The sequence below is a fragment of the Antechinus flavipes genome, chromosome 1 (genome assembly GCF_016432865.1).
Source record: "Antechinus flavipes isolate AdamAnt ecotype Samford, QLD, Australia chromosome 1, AdamAnt_v2, whole genome shotgun sequence".
Lineage (NCBI taxonomy): Eukaryota > Metazoa > Chordata > Mammalia > Dasyuromorphia > Dasyuridae > Antechinus > Antechinus flavipes.
Window position 1 is genome coordinate 479,714,093 of NC_067398.1, and position 25,734 is coordinate 479,739,826.

At 33.2% G+C, this 25,734-nt stretch overlaps 1 protein-coding gene across 28 annotated transcripts in view; it reads right to left on the reverse strand.

Moving 5' to 3' along the window:
• DTNA (dystrobrevin alpha) overlaps positions 1 to 25,734 on the reverse strand; it is a 478,032-nt gene that overhangs the window by 26,147 nt on the left and 426,151 nt on the right. For 21 of the 28 annotated variants that reach the window (XM_051970241.1, XM_051970242.1, XM_051970238.1 and 18 more), the window contains 4 exons: positions 25,079 to 25,176; positions 16,366 to 16,479; positions 6,605 to 6,701; positions 3,334 to 3,354 (listed from right to left, as the gene is read on the reverse strand). In XM_051970241.1, coding sequence (XP_051826201.1) covers positions 3,334 to 3,354; positions 6,605 to 6,701; positions 16,366 to 16,479; positions 25,079 to 25,176 — 330 coding nt within the window. The remainder of the gene's footprint in view (positions 1 to 3,333; positions 3,355 to 6,604; positions 6,702 to 16,365; positions 16,480 to 25,078; positions 25,177 to 25,734) is intronic. The other 7 variants (XM_051970235.1, XM_051970256.1, XM_051970258.1 and 4 more) reach the window with 1 other exon arrangement.

Here is a 25,734-nt window from a genome sequence, read left to right on the forward strand (position 1 = left end):
GTAATAATGTCATCTGTTCAGAGTGAGGAAGGATGGTATTGGCAGGTTGGGATGAGTAGGGACATCTTTTAAAAATATAAACCATAGCATTCTGAAGAAATGGCATCATAAACTTTCTAAGACAGCCTTGGAAAGCAACATCCTGGCTTCAGAGCTTTACCTACCTAGTTTCTATCAACAGATGGATCAGACCAATCTCTAATCTCTTTTCTTGGCAGGCAGAGGACCTTCTCTAGAATCAGCTCTTTTAAAAAGACAAATATATAAGTAAAATTGGAAAAGTCCAAGTTTTTAAATTCTTGGATGATAGCTCATTTATTATCCAATGCCTTTATATTTCTCTTGGGGAGTGATAAAATCACTGGTTCCCACATCTTCTATCTGGCTGCCTGAACTGAGACCAATATGAAGTTTACTCCTTATTGGTATGTCCACCAGAGAAGATGGAAAATAAGGGAAATAAAAGAAGTAGAGTAGAATTTTGCTACTTCTCCAATAGTGTTGGGTAATGAAAGGGGTAGCAATTGGGTCACTGATAAAATGGAGTTTGGAGATTATTCTGTGATTCCAATTTTCTATAAAAAATTTGGAAACAGCAGCAGACTAGGATGCAAAAATCATAGCATTGTTTTTGTCATGTTTATTAATTTTTTTATTGAACTGATTCAAATACAAATAAGAAATAAATGGGAAGGTAGCTGAAATCAAAGTTAGTTTTCTTTCTGTGACTAAAAGTCACCACTATGTAATTAAGATATTTCGAATTATGGGTATGAGTAGCATATATCATCAATTCACAGGAATATCATGTCTTGTTTATAATATTTGAAGATTCCTCCAATACATCTTTAAAAATACACAAAAAATAAATGAAGATAAAATAGCAGAACTTTAGTCCAAATAATCCCTGAAATGCATTGTGTGGGATGCCATAATAATCATATTAGATTACAGGCACTATGGTTTATTGCTATCCCCTTTCTGACATATAATATTTTTATAAGGGAAAGTAGGGATTATATACATGGCATACTCAAAAAAAGAAAGAGAACAAGGATACAAAGCGAAAGAAATTATTGCAAAATAGAGGAGTAGAAGAAATAGTAAACTCTCCTCCCATTTAATCAGTATCTCTGATAGAATAAAGAAAGATGGATGATTGGCCCAGAGAGTGACATATAGTAGCAATATTTATTATTGAGGCTGATACTATTAGAAGGGAAGATTAGTGAAGACTGGAACGATGCCTTTTCTGTAAGTGGGTAGAGCATATCCATTTACAATGCAAACCCTATATGTTTATGCACTTCTTGGGCTGCTAGCCTTTTTTAACAGCTCATTCAATGATTAGGAGTCTTCCAATGGAAAGTGAAATGATATAAAGTTGACTGATGGTTTAGTTCTCTCTCTAAACAGGAGGAAGTTGGGTTTAGGAAAGCTTCAGGAAGGCTTCTCTTTTTTCCAAGTTAGAAAAGTTCTATTTCATTTCCTTCCTGGAGAATAAAACCCAGTGTGTGAAAATAAGCAAAGAAAGGAATTCTCCTTAAGCATCTTCTAAGAAATTAATTTTCCTTTACTGGAACATTAGAATATTATTAATAGAAATTTAATAACATTTCTTGGATAGACTATTAAGTACTATCAGATGATTATAGAAATTAGAATGAGAAGGGACCTTAGAAATAATCTAGTCTAATCCTCTAATTTTATAAATGAGGAAACTGAGGCCCCCAAAGTTACATGATTTGTTTAATGTCACACAGAATAATAAATTGCAGATCTGGGATTTGAATTCAGGTCCTTTGACTCCATAATTCAATACTCTTATCACTCTATTTCTCAACCAAACTTTGATTTTAGTTTTCTGAGCTACGGTTTTCACATGATACAAACTATTTAATGCACAATTTTTGACCCTGAACTGCCTAGGACTTCAAGATTGTATCACTTTCCTCTCATGCAGTGGAGATGAGAAACAAAATACTTTGCCAATAGAATACTTTGTTCTGTTAGCAAAGTGCGTGCACACACACAAACACACATAAACACATATACACACACAATGAATAAAAGGCAAGATGAAAGCAAATGAAATTTGAAGAAATAAAAGAATTGCTTGGTTTTGTGAGAACATTATTCCAAACTGATCTATGAGCCTGACTTTAAACTTCTTTGAATTAATTGAGTTCTGTTACAGACACACAGCTTGATGCATGCAACTGAAGTAAAAGCAGCTGTAGTTCACTTTATTTTTATTTTTGAGTACACTACTCCCTCTACTGGATTCTGAACATGACCATGAAACTGGGAATTTTTCCATGGAATAGACTATGATTACCACATAATAATGTGGCCAAGGCTGCTGCAAGAAACAGATTTAAAGATCTTATGGCCTCTTATGGAGGAAAAGCTCTCAAAGACAGAATAACAACTGAAAGGTATTCCCTCATTAATGAATAATTTAGAGCAATAAAAAGATTCTTGCTTGGGCCTGGATATAAAAAGCCAAACTCCAAAAGGCTGCTCTCTTTGATAATCTCTTTGCAATCTTATGTGATAAGAATGAGTCCATTGGGGGGAGCAGCATGAAACAGGGCAGAGTACCTATGAAATGGACATGAAGTTTAATTGGCTTTTTTTTTTTTTAATAAAAGGAAGCTTCATACTTATGTATCCAACTGGAAATACAATATGTATAGTCCAGCTTCTTAAATGGTGGTTTGTGACTTATATGGGGTCTCATATCTGAATGTGGGGATCATAAAGTTATGATTTATTATCAGTAAATGTTCAATTTGTTTACTTATTTTATATATCTATATAGGGTCATATAAAAATTTCTCTGACACAAAAGGATTGTGAGTGGAAAAAGTTTAATAAGACGATCTATAGCATGTATTTTCTCATGAAGGGTGTAGAAATTATGTATTGAATAATGTGGAATTTTCAAGACAATATTTAGCTCCAGCATGGTTTTAGTTAGTATGTATCTTTATATCAATAAAAAAGAGAACATTTTGGTTAGTCTGAAGAACTCAGAAAGGCATGAAATTGGTTAGAAACTTGGATCCTTGGAGATGTGAAAAGGCTTTAACAAGTACACTCTGTTCTCTTTTGTAATTGTTTGATGTTGACAGTAATAACAGGCATGAAAAATACTACTTCTCAATCTCAACACAAGCAAACACACTGAAATGAAGGCAAATTAAAATATTTTCTTCTCAAAATGAAGCATGAGCACACACGTTAGAGGCAAAAACAGTAGGAAAAGCCATGAGATGCCTGTTAACACGCCATTGTCAGTCAAGACCTACATTAGGAAAAATAACTTACTCCCTGTTTCAGTTCTTCTTCCTATGGAAAAATTCAATCAATAGTGGTTAGATAGGAGAACAAGAGCATATCCTATGTGAACAAATATTAAGCTAGGTAAATATCAGCAAACCGTTAGTGAAAAATTAAATCTTCTCTATTTCAATCAACATTTTTATTTCTGAATCATAACATTTTTCTCTTCTGAGGACTGAGCTTTCTTTATGTAAGTAAGTTTACCCTCCCCCCCAAAACATCTACCTTTTTTATGCTTGAGAACAAGAGTTGATAGTCAAAAAGTTATCAACAATATATGCTATAGAATGAAATTATAACTTTGATATGGCAGGCTATATCAGCAGTTTAGGGGAAGAATGGAATATTTGGTCATCATCATTGGGACAAAAGCTACAAGCACAGAGTATTCATATACTATCATCCTCTGAAGAGTGTAATAGGAAATTCAATCTTTTTATTTGGGAATGAGCAGAAAGAGCTGCTTTGAGTTATTAAAGTAGTGGTGGAGTCAGCACACATACACATACACAGATATGAATCTAGCTATTATTCCTTGGTTGTAGGAGAAGAATACAAAATAAAATAAAAGTTTCCCTTACAAGGTCCTACTCTGGCAGTGGCTTGAACCTGACTTCTCAAAAGTTTTGCCATTCAGACTTCAAACTCTGATAGGTCTTACCAAGCCAGAGAGCCTTGGTGATTGAGTGTTAAGCACATCATCTCAGGACCAGTGGGATTTCAAAAGGTTTGTAACCAAATAAGTTTGGGCAACAGATGGCAAATGCTTTTGAACACAGCAGTTCCTGATGGACATTTAACAAATAATATGGCAGGGTGCAGGAGGCAGTGAGATATGTTAATGCAGGGAGTAGCCTCGTATGGGACTTTCATTTTTATAAGTATCATAGATTTAGAGCTGAGAGAAACCTGAGAGGACATAGAATTTTTCATTTTACAGACGAAGAAATTGAGGCAGAAAAGTTAAATGACTTGCTCAGACTCACACAGCTAGTTAGTGTCAGAAGCAGGATTTTTACCCAGATTTATCCAGACTACAAGACCAGCATATATCACATTGTTACTCCTTCAATGGTGTCTTATCAGAAGGGTTTACTCCTTTTGCTACCAAGCAAGCCAAAGTTCTTATTTATCTTAGAGCCTGCCAAATTTAGAAAGGGCAGACTGAACATAATAAATATGAACTCAGATTTCCAGTTCTTTCTGGCAGCTTGTACAGGAAAAGCCAGATGAAATCTGCCATTGTACACAGTTTCATTGAATGAGAATTCTTTATAATAGGAAATGTGGAACTGTATTATCCACAAAATAGAGAAAAAAAGGGATTTATAGATTGGTGAAATGTCACTCCTTCAGGCAATTTGAATACTATAATCTCTTTACATAAAATACTTGTGGCTGGCCCAAAGTCACAGGACAAAGATTGAGGTTTTATTTATGTTAGAAAAGAAAAGAAAATTATGTTAGAAAAGAAGGTTCTTCATGAGAGAACCATAAATAAAATGAGAGGAATGACACAGGACCATTCTCAGTCCTGTTTCGTTTCATGATTTTGTTAATGATTTGAATGAAACAGAGAGCACATGACATGAAGCTGGAAAGGACAGTTAAGATGGTGAAGGCTAGGATAAAAATCTAAAAAATTCTCAATAATAATAATAATATAATAATAATAATCTTTGCAGAGATAAAGCAAAAAACAAAACAAAGAAGTTCTAAATCAGAACTAAAAATATCAATTGCATAAGTGCAGGATAAGGGAAGTTTGACTAGATAAGAGATTCTAAGAGAAAGACCAGGGGGTGATTGTAAACTAACTTTCAGGCAACAATGGGAAAGAGCCAATAAGTGACTCTTAAGCTGCATTAATATAAATATTGTCCCCAGAAATCTCCACAACTGTAATGCTTCAAAGTCCCACTATGGCTTAGAAATGATCCTAGGAAGTGAACATCTATACCTGAGCTCTGGGAGGTTCTACAAAGGAGAAAAATCTTTGCGCCAAGGTGGACTTGGCAATGGATTCTGTTGCCCGAGGACCAGTCTAGCTTAAGTATGAAAAATCTAATAACCAGTGAGTTGATTATTTGCATATACCAACTCAAGGGAAACCATACGCTCCATTGTTGAAAAGGACACTCCCAGAAAAATTGTAGATCCTGAAAGAATTGGAAAATGCCTAGGGAAAGTGTCAGCTCTATTTTTTTTTTTGACTTGGTCAAACTATATATCGATCAGTAAATATTTATTAAGTGACTATACTATGCTAAGCACTGGGGATACAAACAAGAGACAAAACACAATCCTTGCCTTGAAGGAACCGAGAATCTAATGAATATAGAGTATTTATTCAAGATTCATTTTCAGGGAAGACATTGAAAGCTGGATTATGTCTTGAGAAGAGAAAATAGGATGGTGAGGGGACTTGTTTAGTTTTGAGAAGATAAGGATTAGGGAGTAGGTAAAGGAAGTAAGGGGACATGATAGTTTAAATATTTGGAGGGGTGTGGAAAAGGGAATATGTGAATCCTGCTGTTTTTTAAAAGGCATAGGAAGAAGAGTGTGTGTGTTGTGTAAGACAGACACAGAGAGACATTGACACACATCCAGAAATTTTGAATTAATGTAATAAATTAAATACAGTAGACAACTGAAGTTCTCTAATGTGGAATGGGCCATACTGAGAAGTACTAAGCTTTCCAACAGTGAAAGCTTGAGGTCAAATGATCATTTATTATAGATATTGTAGTGGCTCTATGTCATAGCTGAGTTCCTTTAAAATGCTGAGATTCAATTTTATGAAATTTTATATGTTTTTCCACTATGTATAAGTGAATATTTAATCAAGACAGATGTATCAAGTTCAGCATGTAAGAATAATTTGGTAGATAAATATTGTAAATTAGTTTGAAGAACAAATTGTAGGGTATTTATAAAGTATTGAAATTTTATTATTTTCAAGGACATTAAACAACTGGAACTCTGGACTGTTGCCTAATTGGATTCTTAGCTGCCAGCCTGATTTGGATAAATTGATGAGGAAGATTGGAACAAAGTAAGCTTTCCATTACTGCCTGGCTGCCTGATTTAACCTGAGGTTAGGAGCTGATTAAGCTAGGAATAAAATTTAGGGGACAGCAATATAAAAATTAGAAGAAATCCTCATGATTTAAAAATTCAATTTAAAATTAAAAATAATTAATTAAAATTAATTCCAGAAGCCTGTTTTACTGAAATTTTATTCAAGATAGTTTACCTTTAGTAGCTTCATGAGACCTTCTAACTGGACCATCAGCTCTCTCCGGCTCTCCTGAAGAGCGGACATCCTCTGTTCTAGCTCATCCTTGCGTTGTCTGAGAAAGAAGCAATTGTGATCAGAAGCAATGCTTTCCCACTTAATTAGTCATACCTTCTCCTACTATTGAGATGCCTACCAAATAAAGAGTTTGCTTGCTCTCTTCATAATACAGCTAATTACTTGTCATTAAAAAAAGCCTTGGTCTCCCAAAAGTGGAAATATGATAACACACTATTTATACCAGCAATTTTATTTTTTTTAACACTGGTTTTTTTAAATGAAGAAAGAAGAGGAAAAAAAATCTCTTTTAAAATATTTATATGCAAGTAATCTAAATTTTCAACCAAAAAAGTATTTTTTAATTTTTGTTCCTTGAACTCAAAGTATCCTTTGAGGAGTCTAGTAAGCCTAAAAACCTGTTTGGGGGTTGTATTCATTGAATATTCATGTGAGGTTGTCATTCATATTGATAGCAAAAGATAGCAATATATATTTAAGAAAGAAGGAGAAAAACAATAATTGAACAGAATTATAATATCTTTGACGAATGGAACTCTTTTACATTCATCTAGAAAATCCAATTCTATTATTCTTCACCATTACTGCATGTTACATAGGATTTTTTTCTTCCAAAGGAATCTAAATTAAGATCCTGAAAATGAAATCTCACAGCTTAAAAATGCATAGAAGATTTATGCATTTGTGTGCTCATGAATATACTTGTATACTCTTATTTTGTGGAACTTCCCTGCTCAAAAATTTTCAATGACTCCCTATTGCCTATACAAATTTTGTCCATTGGTATATAATGCAATATGACTATAACTTAACTTTATAGCTTTATTTTATCCTACTTCCATTTATAGTATAACATATCTATTGACATAATGGTCATCATTTTATATTTATTTCACTTGTCCTAAAGTGATCTCTTTTGCATCAGGGGGATACCATTAATTTTAGTATTCTAGAATTTGATAAAAAAGTCAAAATTAAATTCAAGCCTGGATGTTTTATGGATATTAATCATATCCTCTTATAGCTTTTTGCCTTGCTTGGCTGAAGTATTTAACAATCATTTATCTGCCCTTTTCCAGACCTTTGCAAGCTCATGGTATCTTTCTAAAAGTTCAGTATCCAAAATTGCATAGAATGTTTCAGGGCTTTGTACCACAGGAGCATACTGATATCTGTTTTATTTCCATGAGTTTTTAATTTATGATGCTCAACATTTTGTTGGCCTTTTGAACACCAAGAAGAAGGAAAGGCAGTGAAATTGAACTATGCTAAGGTTAGTGAAGCAAAGACCAGAGAGACTTTTAAAAGCTAGCTGAAGAATTATGAAAAAGCATTAATTTATCATTTTCCAAACACCATTTTCTTCCTCTATTAAAGTTCATCCTCTTATTACAATATATAGGTTATACAACACACATTTTCAAATATTTTATGATGATATGATTCAATCTAATCTGTAGATGTTCCTAACCTACAAATTGCAATTTCATTCTAAAATGGTTAAAATGCATTTTATGTTGTTACGGTTTCTTACTATATAATTTAGGTAAACTTACAAATAAAAATGGTTTTATTGCACAAAATAGTGTCTAGAAGTATTAATTTTCTTTCAAGGAATAGATGTGGTAATGTCACAAAAATATGTTTCTTGAAATGTACAGAATAGGTCATCATTCAATGATTTCATTTTTATAGTAGAGGAAACTTTGCTCTCCATTTTAGGTTAACTTACTATCTAAGTAGGTCCTGTGACAGGGGATAGATACAATGAAAGGTAAAAGCAAACAATCACTAATTAAGGAGGTTGTTATCTAAACTGTTTCTTTAGAAATACTTAATAATCTAAACTTTTCACTAATTTTCTTCTTTTTTATAAGACCATAAGATTGAGATCTGAAAATGGCCTTAGTAATCAGTTACTTCAACCCATTTTTTTTAAACAAAGGAAGGAAGTTTTAAAAAAAATGCCAAGAGAAAACTACCATTCTTCAAGACCATGTGGGGAGGAGATGGTAGAGTAGGAATTTGAACCTAATTGAACATATAATCCAAATCCACCCATGCAAGTAATGCAGATCCACATTCAGTAAAGTTATCATATTGGTCTTAAGGAAAAATATAAATTTTTATTTGTTTATGCTTTATAAAGAAAACAAATTGAGACTACCTTTCCTGGAACACAAGCAAAATCATCTGGCTGTTTACCTAGACTGGAACCTACTCAAGGTAAGACTCAAGATAAGTCTGTTACTATAGAACTTACTTCGAGATTATTATAAATGGAGTAGATAAAGAAAAAGTTTAGGTTTGCAAATAGTCTCTAGATTAGGATTAAGGAGAGCTGGTTTATTATTTCTTTTATCTTATTTTTTTTTTACTACCTAGCACCATTTAGAAATATATATAGCATGTTGTTTTCCAGTCATATCCAATTCTTCGTAACTCCATTTGAAGTTTTCTTGGGAAAGTCACTAGAGTGGTTTGCCATTCTTTCTTCAGCTTACTTTACAGATGAGAAAATGGAAGAAAGAGGCTGAATTTAAACTCAGGATGATGAGACTTTCTGACTCCAGATCTGTCACTCTATCAACTGCTAAATGTACACAAGATATGTTTTTTTTTCCAATCCATATTTTTGGGGTTATATGGCATATGCAAATGTGGGAATCAATCAGAATAATGAAATAGCAATAAACACACAAGATTTCTATTCTGAGGGGAAGGAGAGAATACTAACTTAGTCAGCAAATATTTACTAAGCACCTACTATGTGCCAGGTACTGTGCTAAGCATTGGGGGAACTATCAGGGATGGTAGTATGAGAGAGAGACAATTAAAACTTTAATTCTTTAGATATTTAGGACTTAATTTAGTATAAATTCAAATGAGAAAACAATCAAAGACTGAATCTCAGTGGAGGTGGAATCATCTATTATGCTGTTTCTGTAGGCACAGTAAAGAGGGAAATTGGGGGAAATCTCACATATCCAGAGGGATTTTTAAATTTTCTTATCATTGTTGCAAATGTTACTGGCACTTTATGGATCATCTGGTAAAGATAGGGATTAGCTAGGTGGCACAGTGAATAGAGTGCCAGGTTTGCAGTCAGAAAGACTCATCCTCCTAAATCCAAATCCAGCCTCAGCTTCTTCATGTATAAAATAAGCTGGTGAAGGAAATGGCGAAGCTCTTCCAGTATCTTTTCCAAAAAACCCCCAAATGGGGGGGTATCAAAGAGTTAGACTCAACTAAAAAACAATGCTATGAGTCATCCCTGTGCTAAGTGCTTTACAAATATTATCTCATTTGATATTACATTTATTTATTTATATTTATTTATTATTATAAAAATAATTTTTACCTTACAGACCCTCTGAAAAAGTCTCAGAAAAAAACCAATGAGAATTACTGCCTTTTACCAATGAACTCATATGTCTAAATTTGGGGGGGGGGAATCAGATTTTTAAGGTTCTTGGAAATTTGTTATAAACATTTCTAGGTATTAAGCAATCTGCCATAGAAGATTGGTATATTATAATATACCTAAGTGGTATATTATAATCCCCATTTTACAGTTGAGGAAATTGAGACCAACAGACTTGCAGTGTCACATAGCTAGTAAGTATCTGATACTAGATTTGAACTCAGGTCCTCCTGATTCTAGACTTAAGTTCTTGAATTTCATTGCCATGGTCAAACTCTTGCATCACTTTGACAGCTGAGTGAAGGATGGAATGGAATAAGGAGATATTTGAGATGGGAGACCTACTAGCAGGCTATTGCAATAGTCTTGAGTGATGAGGGGATTACTTGTTATATCAGAGAGAGGTAAAGTTTGTACATCTTATGCCTTTCAAAATTTCTAGCTGTAATAGTGACAGCTTGTGCAGTAGATATCACTTATAGCATCTCACCTTAGTCCTTATTCATAAGACAAGCCAAGGTAAAGACATAATTTATTCTTGCAGGCGGAGAGTTCTCCAAATGTTCTTGGTGGATGCTTTCAAGGTGGACTGTGCTTTCCTATGGCTTGGTTGTAAATTATTTAGCTCTCCTAATGTCAGTGTTGCCTTGAGCCACTGAGTTAATGATGACTTCTAAAAATTTAGGAGTCTCACACAATGACAACAATAAAATCAAGGGTATCTTTTCACTTCGGGCTGATGCAAATGATTCAAAATGCTTTGTGCTCATAAAATCTGGGAAAGCAGACATATATATCTACTATCATGAAATAAAGAAAGGAAAAGGCTGCAGGTGGCCAACCACATTATCAAATGAAGGATATTCAGAAAACTTCTTAGATTATTTCATTAAATATAATTGGGTTTATCTTGAATATTTAAAAAAAAATTTTACATATCTACATGTCACTTCTGAAGGGAGAGGCTATATCCTACCTAAAAATTCGAATCTCTTTTAGAGTTTAGCACAAGATTCTCCACACAGTAGGCACTTTGTAAACTTTGGGTGATTTGAATTATACTGAAAATCTTTTTTTTTTTTTAAATTTAATTTTATTTAATAATAACTTTGTATTGACAGAATCCATGCCAGGATAATTTTTACACAGCATTATCCCTTGCAATCACTTATGTTATACTGAAAATCTTCTATGGCAGATTGTTTAATACCTGGAAATGTTTATAACAAATTTCCAAGAACCTTAAAAATCTGATTTCCCCCCCTCTCCGCCCCCCTGCCTAAATTTAAACATGTGAGTTCATTGGTAAAAGGCAGTGATTCTCAATGGGTTTTTTCTGAGACTTTTTCAGAGGGTCTGCGAGGTCAAAATTATTTTTATAATAATACTAGCATGTTTTAATTTCTATAAAGTAATTATCAATACATCTAACCCAACAAAATTCTTTGGAATCCCTAATAAAATAAAAGGGGTTCTGCAATCAAAACCTATGAAAACCATTGGTTTCGACTTTATACAATATGAAAATTACTTCCACTAAAAGAAGTCAATAATTTATATGTAATTCACTATTTTATAAACTTGTCTTGGACACTGATCAAGCTTACTCTTGTCAGAGGGCTAGTATGTGTCAAAAGCAAGTCTAGAAAGCAAGGCCAACTTTCTATCTACTATTTATTATCATCACTGTAAGATCATAAAGAACTGTGACAAATATACCAATCACAACTTGATTATCAAATTGACTTATTAGCTTATGTTATTGTCTGAATGTCCCTGATTATGTCAGTGTCATCTGTCATAGCTCATAAACTTAAAGACTGAAGACTACATTTATGCTTGTTGCAGATACAGACATATAGGTATTCAATAAATGATTTTTTTACATAAAATGTCATTTATATTTTATCTGACCATATTAATCTCATTTATGAGAGATTGTAGAAAAACATGTAAGAATTTTTCAAGATATAATTTTCTAGAACAGAAAATCTCAGAAATCTTTGGGAATTGATCACCGATTCCAAGATCTACTTCCTACAGGCTGCTGCAATTGTCTGGAGGATGGGGTACTCCATTTAAGAAGTGTACTCAGGCCTCTCATTTCTTCATTTCTAATTCAGCTGTTTTTCTTTGGATTTCCCCATCATATCTGTGTCCCTCTGCCAGACCTTACATTCTTTTCATCTTCCTTTTTATAAATTATTTCCCCATTAAATTGTAAGCTCCTGGAGGACAGGACTGTCTATCTTTTTCAATTTGTATCCCTGTAATAAAAGCTTATTGACTTATTTCCCTAGCTTGAATGCACTAGGGCCCTTGGTTTCAAAGCTGGGAACACACAATTCAATGTGTGTTCTTTATGTAGCAATATTTATACATAAAAAAAGATTAGGGATGGGGAAGGAACTAATTTATTTTTTTAAATTAAGATTTAACTTTCCCTCCAATTACATATTAAAACAAGTTTAAAATTTTGAATTTTAAATTCTATTCCTCTCTTTTCATCCTCCTCCCCACCCTGAGATAGTAAGCAATCAGATATAGGTTATACATAGGCAATTAGGTAAAATATTGGCAGGGACCAATTTAAAATTAGATGATTGGTATTAATCTCACAAATGGAGGGTTTATAAATTAGGATGAGGACTTTTAGAATCTGACCAGCGTCCTTTAAATCAATTGTTCTCAAACTTTTGTTCTCAGTCCATTAAAAATTATTGAGCATCTGTCCAAAGAGTTTTTGTTTATGTGAATCATATTTATTATATTAGAAATAAAAACTATTTTGAATTTATAGATACACTGAAAAGGTTTTAGAGACTTTCATGATGCTCTGGACCATACTTTGAGAACCAGTGTTTTAAAAATTTTATGACAGATGAAAGAAAGGACTGCTATGTGAATTCTGCAACAATCTAAAAGAAGCCTGTAAATCTAATGAGATGAACTCAGATAGGATATCTTTTTACAAAACCTGAAAAGGCTCTGAATTTTAATTCCTACTAACCATACTCATACCATATGAAATATGGGCACAATGGTGATTTCAGTGAATAATTTTTAGTCTTTCTTTAATGCTTCAAATCATTTATGATTTCGTTATTGCAGGCATTATGCTTATGGATACAGCTCACAACCATTCTATGCTTTAGTTAAGATTTAATGAGTTTCTTGGGGAAAAAAAAGGATGGAAGGAAGGAAGGAAGAAAGAAGGGAGGAAGAAAAAAAGGGAGGGAGGAAGGAAGAGAAGAAGGAAGAACACAAGATCATCTCCAACTTTTTGGTGAGGAATGTCCATGATTTTTCCCTTCACCTCAATATAGATGATCCTACTTTACTTGAATATTTTTCCTGAATACCTCAGGCTACCCTGTTTGACCTATTTTTATGTAATAATAGCTAGCCTTTACAGAGAGAACTTGCAAAAGGCTTTGCAAATATTTGCTGTATTTTCTCTTTATAACAATTCTGGTAAGTAGGTGCTATTACTATCCTCATTTTATAGATGAAGAGACTGAGGCAAATGGAAGTTAAGTGACTTATTTAGAGTCACATGACTAGTAAGTTTCTGAGGGCAAATTTGAACTCAGACCTTCCTGATTTCAGGCCCAATGTTCTCACCTAAAAAGTTATTTTCTACCATGTCTTTCCACAATTTAAGCTTTTTAAAGGTGGGGACTAGTTACTTTTTCTTTCCTGTATTCCCAATGCCTAGCAGCAAAGTATATTCTGCACATTTTGGGAGAGAGAGATAAGAGAAAAATCAAACCTTTTGATTTCATCAGTATAGGAAATTCATTCTGCCAATGTAGTTTGGCACCTGCTCTGAAATTTATAATCCCCGAGACATTACTGGGCATTGCAATGCTAAATGACTTGGCCAAAGCCACACAGCAAGTAAATTGGAATTAGGATTTGAATAGGATCTTCTTTACTCCCAGACCAGCTCTTTGTCTACTACAGCATGCTATCTCCTACAGTGCACTGCACTGGACACAGCAAGTACTTAATATATTCTTGTTGAACTGAATTCATCAGCATTGGGATTTCTGATCCCATTTCTCTCAAGAGAAATAGAAATAGGTCTCTCATCTTCAATCACAGAGAGAAATTCATTGTTTTTCTTTTTGCCATATAAGGGCTCAAAAGGAGAATTCCTATTACCTAGAGTGAGAAGGAGAAAATAAATTTGGGACAGAATTTCAAATGCTAAAATATTGTTTTATGCCAATAAATCAAAGAATTTTGGGTTAAATGTACATTTTTAATCATTTTAAAATTATTTTTAATAATAATAGTTTTTAATTTTCCACAACACATGCAAAAATAGTTTTCAACATTTATCCTTGTAAAACCTTATGTTCCAAATTTTTCTTCCTCCCCCAACTAGACAGCAAATAATCCAGAAAGGTTAAACATGTGTAATTCTTCTAAACATTTATTATTCTGCACCAAAAAAATCAGATCAAAGGGGAAAAAATGAGAAAAACAAAGAAGCAAGCAAACAACAAGAAGATAAAAATACGATGTTGTGATCCATATTCAGTCCCCATAGTCCTCTCTTTGGATACAGATGGCTCTCTCCATCACAAGTCTATTGGAGTTGCCTTGGCTCATCTCATTGTTGAAAAAAGCCATGTCCATCAGAACTGAACATCACATAATCTTGTTGTTGCTGTGTACCATGTTCTCTTGGTTCAAGTCACTTCACTTAGCTAATTTTTTTTTGCCAATAAACTACAATTGTCAGAGTTCATAGATGTATTATATATGTGTATGGAGAGAGGGAAAGAGTGTTCTGTAATCTTCTATCATACAACAGGAATTTTTTGAGTTGATCCTCTGTGTGGAGATAATTGTCTATAGTGGAAGCACCTTAATCCATCTAACATACAGGAAGCATTTATTAAGCACCTATTATATTCCAGATACTCTGTTAAGTGTTATACAAATCAAAAATAAGACTTTTCCTGTTCTGAAAGAACTTACATTCTACTGATGGAGGTGAATGTGAGGACTGTAAAATATTCACAGACAAGTAGGACCAGGATATTTATATAAATACAAAATATGAGAGGAGGCAATGACAATGGAGGCCTTTTGTAGCACAGGGTTAGTACTTGCACTCAATTTGAAGGGGGCTAAGGCTTTCAATTGGTAAAAGTGAAAAGAGATAATATTTTAGGCATGGGGGAGGCAGATAACATGATTAAAGGAATGGCTGGGAGAAAAGGAAAGAAATGGGAACAAGTAAGAGAGTCTTCTTAGATTTTAGAGGAGGTGGAAAAAATAGTGGGTAAACAACATAGAAGGAATCTGGGACCAAACTGTGAAAGTCTTTAAATCTCAAACAGAAGAATATGAATTTAATTCTAGAGGTAATAGGGAGCCATGGAAGCTTCTTGAGGCAGGGAATGACACACTCTTTCCTCTTTGTTGTTTTCTTAACTCTGCTCTCTATTCATCTCAAATTCTAGACATGTTTTCAAGCCAAATAATGTACAACTTTCCCTCTCACCCCTATTCTGACATTTCCTGGATTTTTGGTTTTGTGCTCTGAATGGACTTAGCAACATTATTACATTTAAAGGGACATTAGACAGACCATAAAGGAGCCACCAACTGTGGAAAGCAAATGACTCCACAGCTTGTCAAGAGCCATTAAATTGGAGTCACAAGATATCACACTATCCAGGAAAGGCACCTGCTCTTGGTTAACTTCCCATCTAGTTATATGAACAACAAAAAGTCACTGAGAAGTAATCTCTTTTATTTTTGTAGATTTATTGATATTCTTTCACTTATTAATTACCAGATTATATCTAACACAAGCTGCCTACCTTCCTGCTCTTGGAGAGATGGAGGATGTGCAACAGCATTTAATGAATACATTTTTTTTCTGGAAAAAATATGGGGAAATATTTTTTGATTTTGTAATTATATATTGATTTATCAAAACTATGAATAAAAGAAAACGTAGCTCAGCAGGTAGAACAAGTAGACAATTAGATTTTTTTTCAGTAGAGGAGCATAAAAGGAACATCATTTTTTTTTAATGTTAGCCATAAAAGAAAGAACATGAAAGGCAATTTGATCATCCAGGTGTATGATGTTTCTAATTATCAAGTAAAATTAAAACAACAAAACAAATAAACTGGAGCTAGCTGTAAACTAAGACTAATTTATTTTCACTCAGTAGGTACATAAGATATCTATTTCAATTAAAGAAACAAGAAAAATGTTTCCCTTCACATTGGTGAAATTCCTTACTTACCTGAGAAGACGGAGCTCTGCTAGGAGAGTAGGATTCTGTTGGGCCTTCTCTGGGGTAGGCTGGGAAGCCTGTTCATGCTCCAGTCGTAGCCTCTGGATCTCCTGTAAGATTTCTCTTAGGAGAGAAAGATAAAGTCAGAAACCATGAGTTAGATCAATGACAGCTAAGGTCAGGGCAAATCAAACTAACAAAACAAAGGAAGGTTTATACACTGAGGACAGACCAAGCCAATGATAAGCCCTACACAAAATTGGAAAACTGTGTTTCCCTTTTGAAAATTTGTCCATATCTTTGTTACTGACATTGTAACACATGCACTATAACTTGATTTGATCTAATATAAATACCTACATATCATGAAAAATGGGGTTCTCTGAATTTAAAATACAAGCATGGATTATATATATGTGTATATATATATGTGTACATATGTATATGTAATATATGTATAATATATAATATTATATATATATATATATATTGCTTATCTTTTGAATTCCTCATTCTCATTCTGAATATTGAAGTTTGGGGCTTAGAGCCTTTCTTCTTCACAATATTTCACAATATTCATCATGTTATATCAGACTTTTTGCTTCATCTAGTTGATATATTTTTTGAGAAATGAGAAAATAAAACTCTATTTGAAATATATCTAATTCTTCAAGATTTTCTATTGTTGAGTATTGTAAATCACTGGGACTGTTACTATGATTAGGACTTAAATTTGAGTAAGGTCTTAAAGTAAGGTGTCAGTTTTAGTTTTAAAAAGTGGATTAAGAAATATTTTTCTTAAAAGACAAAAACATGTTTCTCAATTATTCAGTACCACACTAGGAACCAAGCAGTATGAACAAAAATTCAAACTGAAGAGCTTCTTTAAGAGAAAATAAAGATAAATGATGCTCATTTTGCAGAATTAGATAACCTGTACTATAACCCCAAATGAAATTCTTTGCCCTGAATTTATCTGATAATCAAAAGATCAGAGGTTCTTTAAATCTTCAATTAGGTAAAGTTTCATTTTTTATTCTACAGATTTTCAACCTAACAATGGAGCTAAATGTGGCAGCCTTTTTCAGGAAAGTGCTTTTAAAAGGATGAGCTATAATTGAATTGATGGATAATACAAGAGTGCTATTGGTGTGACCTTTGTCAGGGATTGAGGCAACACAACCCATTATTGATGTTGGTGCCTTGGCTATTATTACATTTAGGTAGATATTAGGCAGACCATAAAGGAGACACAAACTGTGGAAAGCAAATGGTTCCACAGCTTGTCAAGAGCCATTAGATGGGGTCACAAGATATCACACCCTCCAGGAAAGGCACCTGCTCTTGGTCAACTCCCCATCCAGTAATATGAAGAAGAAAAAAAATCACTTAGAAGAAACAAATCACAATGAATAGAAGATGAATAGTCAGAGTCATAGAAGTGCAAGCCATTTGGAAATATTGCCTCAAGGATATAAAGTGTAATTAAAGCCTGATTTTCACTAAGCCACTGGCCCCTTTCTAGGACTCAGTTTCCTATTCTGTAAAATAAAGGGGTTGAATCTGTCAGTTCTTTTCCAGCTATGGAATTTTACTGATAATAATCAAAATTGTCTGATGCTTTTTGATTTACAATGAACTTTCCTTAGAATATTCCCTCAGACTCACAGAGAAACAGTGGAATCTTAAGCTTTACCAAGACCATTCTTAGGCATAAATGCTGTGCATAGACTCAAAGATGAGAGTTGAAGAATGCTACTTATTTACTAACGACACAAGTCTTTAACCTTATGGTCTATCAGAAAGTTACTCTTACTCTCTAGATGAGTAGATGAGCAGCAATGATCAAGTCCAGCTATTCTTTGTCCCTTCAAACTGGCAACAAATGTTCCAAATAAAGTAAAAGAACAACAATAAGAGAAAAAAAGGAAACAAAGAAATAGTTACATTAAAAACCTCACAGAAAAACTTATAGACTGGCAAACCATTCTGGTGATTGTCAAAAAATTCCATGGGATCACTCATACTTAGCACAACGCCTGGCTAATATGTTCCTGTGGAGTTTATGATCTAAAATCTAAGGGTAAAAGACCCATACATGTAGATTGTGATAAATAAAAGGAGAAATGCAGACAAAATGGAAAAGAAAGAAAGAGAATTTTCTGCTGGGGGGCATAAAGGATGGCTTTATGAAGAAAAGAGATGTTAACCTTTGCAGGAAGAGAAAGATTTTTTTTCCCCTTCCATTTTTAACACTTATAATGCTAAAGAATCATTAATTTTGTCAGCAATAGCTGACACTCTAAACATGGAAAATTTGATCCAGTAAGAGAAAGATTTCAACAGGAGAATATGTAGAAATAGTTGTTCTTTAGTCATTTTCAGATTCCTTTTTGAGGATTTTGTTAGCAAAGATACTGGAATGGTTCTTCAGCTCATTTTACAGATAAGGAAACAGAGGCAAACAGAACTAAGTAACTTGCCCAGAGTTGCCTTCTTGACTCTATTGTATCACTTAGCTGCCCCAAGACACTTTTATAGGCTTATGAAATGCTTATGTAAAATACACCGAGATAGGAGATGGCAAGAGATAAGATTATGAGAGAAGAGTAATATAAAACTTTCAAAAGGTAGATTGGAACCAAATTGTGAAAAGCCTTCAATGTCAGGTTAATGAAGTTATGATTTATCCCACCACCAATATAGGCAATTACAGAAACTTTTGTTCAGTCCCATAAATTATTTTGGTCTCATCACCTTTCTCCTGGATATCTGTGATAGCTCCCTTATTGTCCTCTCTGTTTCAGGTCTCCCGAAAGTCTAACCCATCACTCACCCAGATGCCAATATGATTTTCCTTAAGTGCAGGTCTAGACATAGTATCCTTTCCCCGGATATACTCTAGCAGTTCTTTGTTACTTTAATCTGTATTTTTGTTTTTTTTTCAATAACCCTTTGTAGTTTAGTCATACCAGCCTGTTTATTATTATTCAAATATAATTCTCTGTCTCCCATTTTCATGTCTTTTAACTGGCTTTTCCCAGTGCTCTAAATTCTTTCCCTCCTCACCTACTTCCCTTCAAGGCTCAAGTATGAGCATCTTTAGGAAGCTTTTCATTATTCTCAGTTATTAGTGACTTTTCCTTACAGGTTACCCTGTATCTACATTGTATGGCTTGTCTATATCTTATATATGTCTATGTCTCCCAAATCAGATATTTTAAAGTTTTTATTTTTTCTTTGACTATCCAGAGCTTGTCATAACTACTACCACTACTACTAGTAATGACAATAGCTAGAATTTACATTCCACATATTAAGTATCAAGCACTATGTTGTTGTTCAATTGTGTCTGATTTTTTTGTGATATCATTTGGAGTTTTCTTGGCAGAGATACTGGGATGGTTTGCCATTTCCTTCTCCAGTTCATTTAACAGATGAGAAACTGAGGCAACCAGGATCACACAGCTAGTAAGTGTCTGAGGCCTAATTTGAACTCAGGAACATGAGTTTTCTTGACTCTAGGCCTGGAACTCTATGCCCTGTGCTACCTAGCCACTTACTAAGCACTTTACAAACCTTTCATTGGATCCTCATAACAACCTTGGGGGAGGTAAGTGCTATTACAACTCCCACTTTCAAACTGAGGAAACTGAAGTAAATAATAGTTAAGTAACTTGCCCAGAGTCACATAATAAGTGTCTGAGACTGAGTTTGCACTCAGTCCTTCCTGATTAGGCCTATCTACTCTCACCACAGCTCAAAATCCACTGTTCTACCTAAGTGCCCTAAGTGTTTTTTAGTAATAAATACTTAAAAATGCTTGTGGATTAAGTGATTGTTGATTGTCAGCTTTGTGAAAGATAGACTCCTGGGGAAAAAGAGAAATTATTCAGGATATTTATTATGCTATATATGATACATATTATATAACATATATTTATTATATTGTATTTTTTTATAACTATGCCAGAGAAATGATAAGATTCTGAACATCTGAAATACAGTGAATAAAGTGTGGCACTTGGAATCAAAAAGCCCTGGGTTCAAATTCTACCTCACATACTTACTTGCTTTGTGAACTCACTTAACTTCTCTAAGGTCTGATTTAATTTTCTACAGAATGAATCATGTTATCTGGCCCAGATGAATAATATCTTCAAGTCCTGAATGAGTTGCCAGATGTCATTGCTGAGCCACTGTAAATAATATTTAAAAGGTCATGGAAAATGGAAAAGGCATCTCAAGAAGGACAAATATTGTCCCAATTTTTTTTTTTAAAGAAAAACAGTATAAGCAAACTATGGACCAATGAACTTAAGTCTGATTCCTGGAAAAAGTCTAGAATTGATCATTAAAGAAATAGTTGATGAACAATCAGAATAAGGAGTGGTGATTAAAAAGAGACAACATGAATTCACTGAAAACAGGACTCATTGAGAATAAGATAATCTCATTTCCTAGAATATCTTGGCCATAGTTTATATGGCAGGAAAATTCCAGCAGAGAACCCCAAGAATCTATGCTTGGCCCTGAGCTGTTGAATATTTGTAACAATGACTTTGATAAAACCATTGAAAGCAGGCTCTTCAAATCTGCATATAACACAAAATTGGGAGTGCTAATGAACATACTGGATGACAGTCAAGATCCAAAATAATCTTGACAGACTAGAGCAATGTGATGAATATAATAAGATGAAATTCATTAGAGATAAATATAAAATCTTGTACTATGTACCAAAAAAATATCAACTTGAATTCATGCTGAAGATATTGAAACTGAAGAAGAGAAAACTCAAATTGAATACAACAACTGTCTTAAAAGTGTGTACAAGGCTCAAATGTAGATTAGACTTATTATGATTAGGCTCCAGAGAGCAAAACCAGGAGCAATAAGTAGAAGTTAAGAGGAGGTCAATTTAGATTTGAAGTCAAGGAAAACTTCATAACAAGAACTATCTTAAAATAATTTTTCACCTGTGTCCAACTCTTCATGAATCTATTTGGCATTTTCTTGGCAGAGTTACTAGAATGATTTGCCATTTCCTTCTTTAGCTCATTTGATAGATAAGGAAACTGAGGTAAAATTAAGTGACTTGCTCAGGGTCACACAAGGAATAAATGTCTGAGGCCAGATTTGAATTCAAGAAGAAGAGTCTTTCACTTTTTCTACTTAGCCACCTACTTGCCTTATCTTAAAGTAGAATGTGCTAAAAAAGCTATTGGACTGTTCATAGCTTTTGACCCAGCAATTCTATTACTAATTCTATATCCAAAGAGATCAAAAAAAGAGGAGAAGGATCCACATGGACAAAAATATTTATAGAAGTTTTTTGCAATGTAAAATTGGAAATTGAGGGGATTCCCCTCAATTGAGGAATGGTTGAATGATATATAATTGTGATGGAATACTTTTGTGCTGTAAAACATAATGAAGGGGATGGTTTCAGAGAAACCTGAAAAGACAGATATAAACTGATACAAAGTAAAGTGAGAACCAGAGAAACCATTTAGTCAGTAACAGCACTATTGTAATTATAATTGACTGGAAAAGACATAGTAATTGATGATCATGATGACCTAATACAATTCCAAAGGACTCATAATGAAAAAATGTGATTCAGCTAAAAACAGAGAACTGATGGATTAAGTAAGCAAATTGAAGCATATATTTTCTCTTTTTTTTTCCTTGCTTTTTTTTCTTTTCCAGGACAGGGTTAATGTGGAAATTTGTTTTGCATGATTTCGTGTAAAGAAGGTATTTTTTGCCTTCTTAATGGAGGAAGAAAGGGGTGAATTTGAAACTAGAAAAAAATTGAATTATGAAAAAAAATGCAAAGTAGAATGGGCTTTCTCAAAACAGGGGGGGTAAAGAGCTTCAAATAGTTTCTACTTATCAGATAGATTAAATAAAGATTCCTTTCATGTATGGGATGGTTCAAATGTCTACTGAAGGCTCTTCCATTTCTCTTGGTGTTCTTTTGAAACCTGAATGAGTTCATGAATTGCCAAGCACTTTTCAAATCCTAAAGGGCTATATAAAATTAGTTATTATTGAAGAAGGAGGACAAGATGGAAGATAGATTTTTTGGTACAGAAAAATGACATCTTGGCAAATGACTGATATGTGGAGCAGTGAGTGAGAAGGAAAAAATGAGCTTGAGATTTGAGCTCAAGAATAAGTGAGTGGGAAGATTGTATACCATCAATAAAAAGTAGGAAAATTCTATTTGGTTAACTGTTTACTGCTAAATTCCTTACAGCCCTTCTTCTGTATTGTAAAATTCTTGTTCCCAGAGCTACGTAAATTGAAGGTTACCATGTATAACCAAATTGCTCTTATATTCCAATTTTGATGCGGCTACATCTCTCCAGAGGCAAGAAAAATTCCTGTGGTCAAACAGTCATATTCTTACATTAGAAGCTAATCCCATACTCACCAAAGAACATTTAATGATGAGGGTCTATATTTAAGGAGCAAAGTGCATTCTTTTAGGGAATTTTTTTTTAAATCATCAAAATAGTAAAATTTGTTTAACTTAGCACAGTGTCTGACACATAATAAGCACTTAATAAATGCTTGTTGACTGACTGACTTTAGAGAAAAAAATACAGAGATCTGAATTTGGACAGAAATTGGATTCCTGGTTTTAATAATTAGTACTTTTGTAACCTCCAGCAAGTCACTTCTCTGGGGCTCACATTCTTTATCTGTAAAATGAATTAGTAGATAAGAGGCTTTTAATGTCTCTTCCAGCTTTAAATTTATTATCTCACTATCCTATTATTTACTCAGAATTTGTAATCCAAAACCTGTAGGCAAAAAGTCTCCAGTCTCATTTTAGGCCTGAACAAATGAATATTAAAACTAATGTGTGTGAGGGTATGTTTGTTTTGATACAGTAGCAAAAGCTTATGGTCCACTCAGCTAATCTGCAGCATATGCTTACTTAGTACTGAATGTTGGTACTATTCTAGGAAAACATCGAATGAGGTAAAGTAACTTATATGTGAAGTATTAAAAATCATTGCTAAGGAATTGAATAGGTCTGGATTTTGATATTTTATAAACTCTTAAAATTAAGGTCAAAATAAATATTCTAAAACATAGAAGTTTCATCATTTCCAAGAAAATAAAAACAAGCAATAGGAAAAGCTTAATATCACTTTCAAAAATAGAAATGACCCAAAGAAATAAAATTATTAAAAAGTCTCAAAAGAAAACTCTGTGTGTCTGAGTTTCTGTTTGTATAACAGACCAAAAATGATTAAAGTCAAAATGCCAAAAGGAAAACATATTGAAACACACCATGAACAGAACCAGAAACAATACTAACATTTACTCAAATTATAACAAAATGGATAGTAAACACACTGAAGAAATTAAAAAGAAAAATTATAAAAAATAACATAAGATAAAATATGGAAAGAACAGGTTATTACTAAAAGTTTTAGATTGAGCTAATACAAGCTCAATAGTTTAAAAACATTTACAAAGAGTATGAATCAAATAATATATCAAATACAATTTAAACATTTCTAATTATTTATATTTACATTGCTATTAAATTAATCAAATGAATATTAACCTGTGGTGTTAATGATTTTTATCAGGATATTAATACTACATGGAGGCCCTCTTATCTTTCAGTTCCAGAAATTGAATATTGAACTCCATTCCCTCTGATTTTCTTTGTGGTAACTTTACCAAGAAAGCCATTGCTGAGATATGACATATAAGTTAGCCAAGTTTAATCAATCAATCAACTTCTTAGTGAATGCCCTCTTTATTGCTAATTCAGTTATGTTGTTGAGCTTTGGAAGAAGATAAGATCAAGGAAGAGAATATAGAAAGGAAAGACATAAGGGCCAATCATCTTTACAAACTACCACATTTAAAAATGGGAAAATGACAAAAAGTTACTATAAAATTATTTATTCTAAGAATTATTTATTCATTTTAAACATTTACCTTTTTTAAATTTGAGATCTAAATTTTTTTCCTCTTTCTAACTCCTCTCCTACCCACTGAGAAGGCAAGCAATGTAAAATTTATTATATTACAGAATCACTGATCTAGAATTGGAGGGACAAGAACTCATCTAGTCCAGTCCTTTCATTTTATAGATGAGGAAATTGCAATTTAGGAAGGTTAGCTGACACAGCTAATAAGTGTCTGAAGCCAGCACTCAGGAAGATACTTCAGATATATCACTCTATCTACTATGCCACTTAGATGCCCTTTCCTTGATTATACAAATTTGTAATAAGAATTTCATATTTCTTTTTTTAAAAGGCAAAAAGAGATGGGAGAGAGAGGTAATAGTGTTTTTTTCATTAAAAATAAAAGAAAACAAAACAGAATTGGCACTGAATTGAAACTCGGTTGGAAGAAAAGTAAAAACTTGGGCCTGGGAAACTGATGGATTTAGCAAAAGCGAGTGAGAAAGATCATGATTTGACTAGAAACTTAAAACATTCATTAAATATTAACAACAAAATATTTGAAAAATTCATATAAAAGCAAAACTTTATCATATAGCTTCATAAAACTAGTTTTTCACAATTTAGTAAACAACTTTCATTAATAATAAGGAATACTTCCTCTTCTTTTAAGAGTGATAACTGATAGGAGAAGACAGGTAAAGATTTTAAAGTACAATCCAAATGAATAATGATAAAGTAAGAATAAAATGCCAATATGGCTTAAAAGCTCTTACCTGTTCTTGTTTTCAAGTTCTGCAATCAGCTGCCTTTGTTGTTTATTTGCATCAATGGTGAAAGAGATATCAGAAGCACCCCTTTGCTGACTAGGCTGCTGTAAAAGACATGATATGAAATATTTAATATTAGGGAATACAAAACCATGTCCATCACAGTGAATCTTCCCTGAAGAATCTCAATAAAATCTTTGTAAGTTATGCTGAGATGTGTGGAAAAGATGTATTTTTTATGAAAACCAAATGGGAAATCAACAAAATAAAATAAAAAAAAGCTGGTATGGTTGGAAGAATTTTGGACTTAGAGCCAAGTAGTAAATATTTATTGAGAGCCCGATGTCAGAGTTGATAGAATGTCAGACAGAGTCAGAAACACAAGTTAGAATTCTGTTCCAGACTCAGTTTCCTCATTCACAAAATGAAGAAAATAATATTACTTACAACATAGGGCTGTTCTAAGTTTATCTGTATTTATATCTACCTATTGATATATAATAAATAAAAATAATATAAAAGGTTTTGAAAAACTTAATGCCAGACATAAATGCTATAATTATTATAATAATTACAGAGAATATGTATGTATCTATATTTAAGTGCAAGACTTGATTTTAAACATTAGACACATCTAATAGTAGTTGTGTGATCACAGAGAA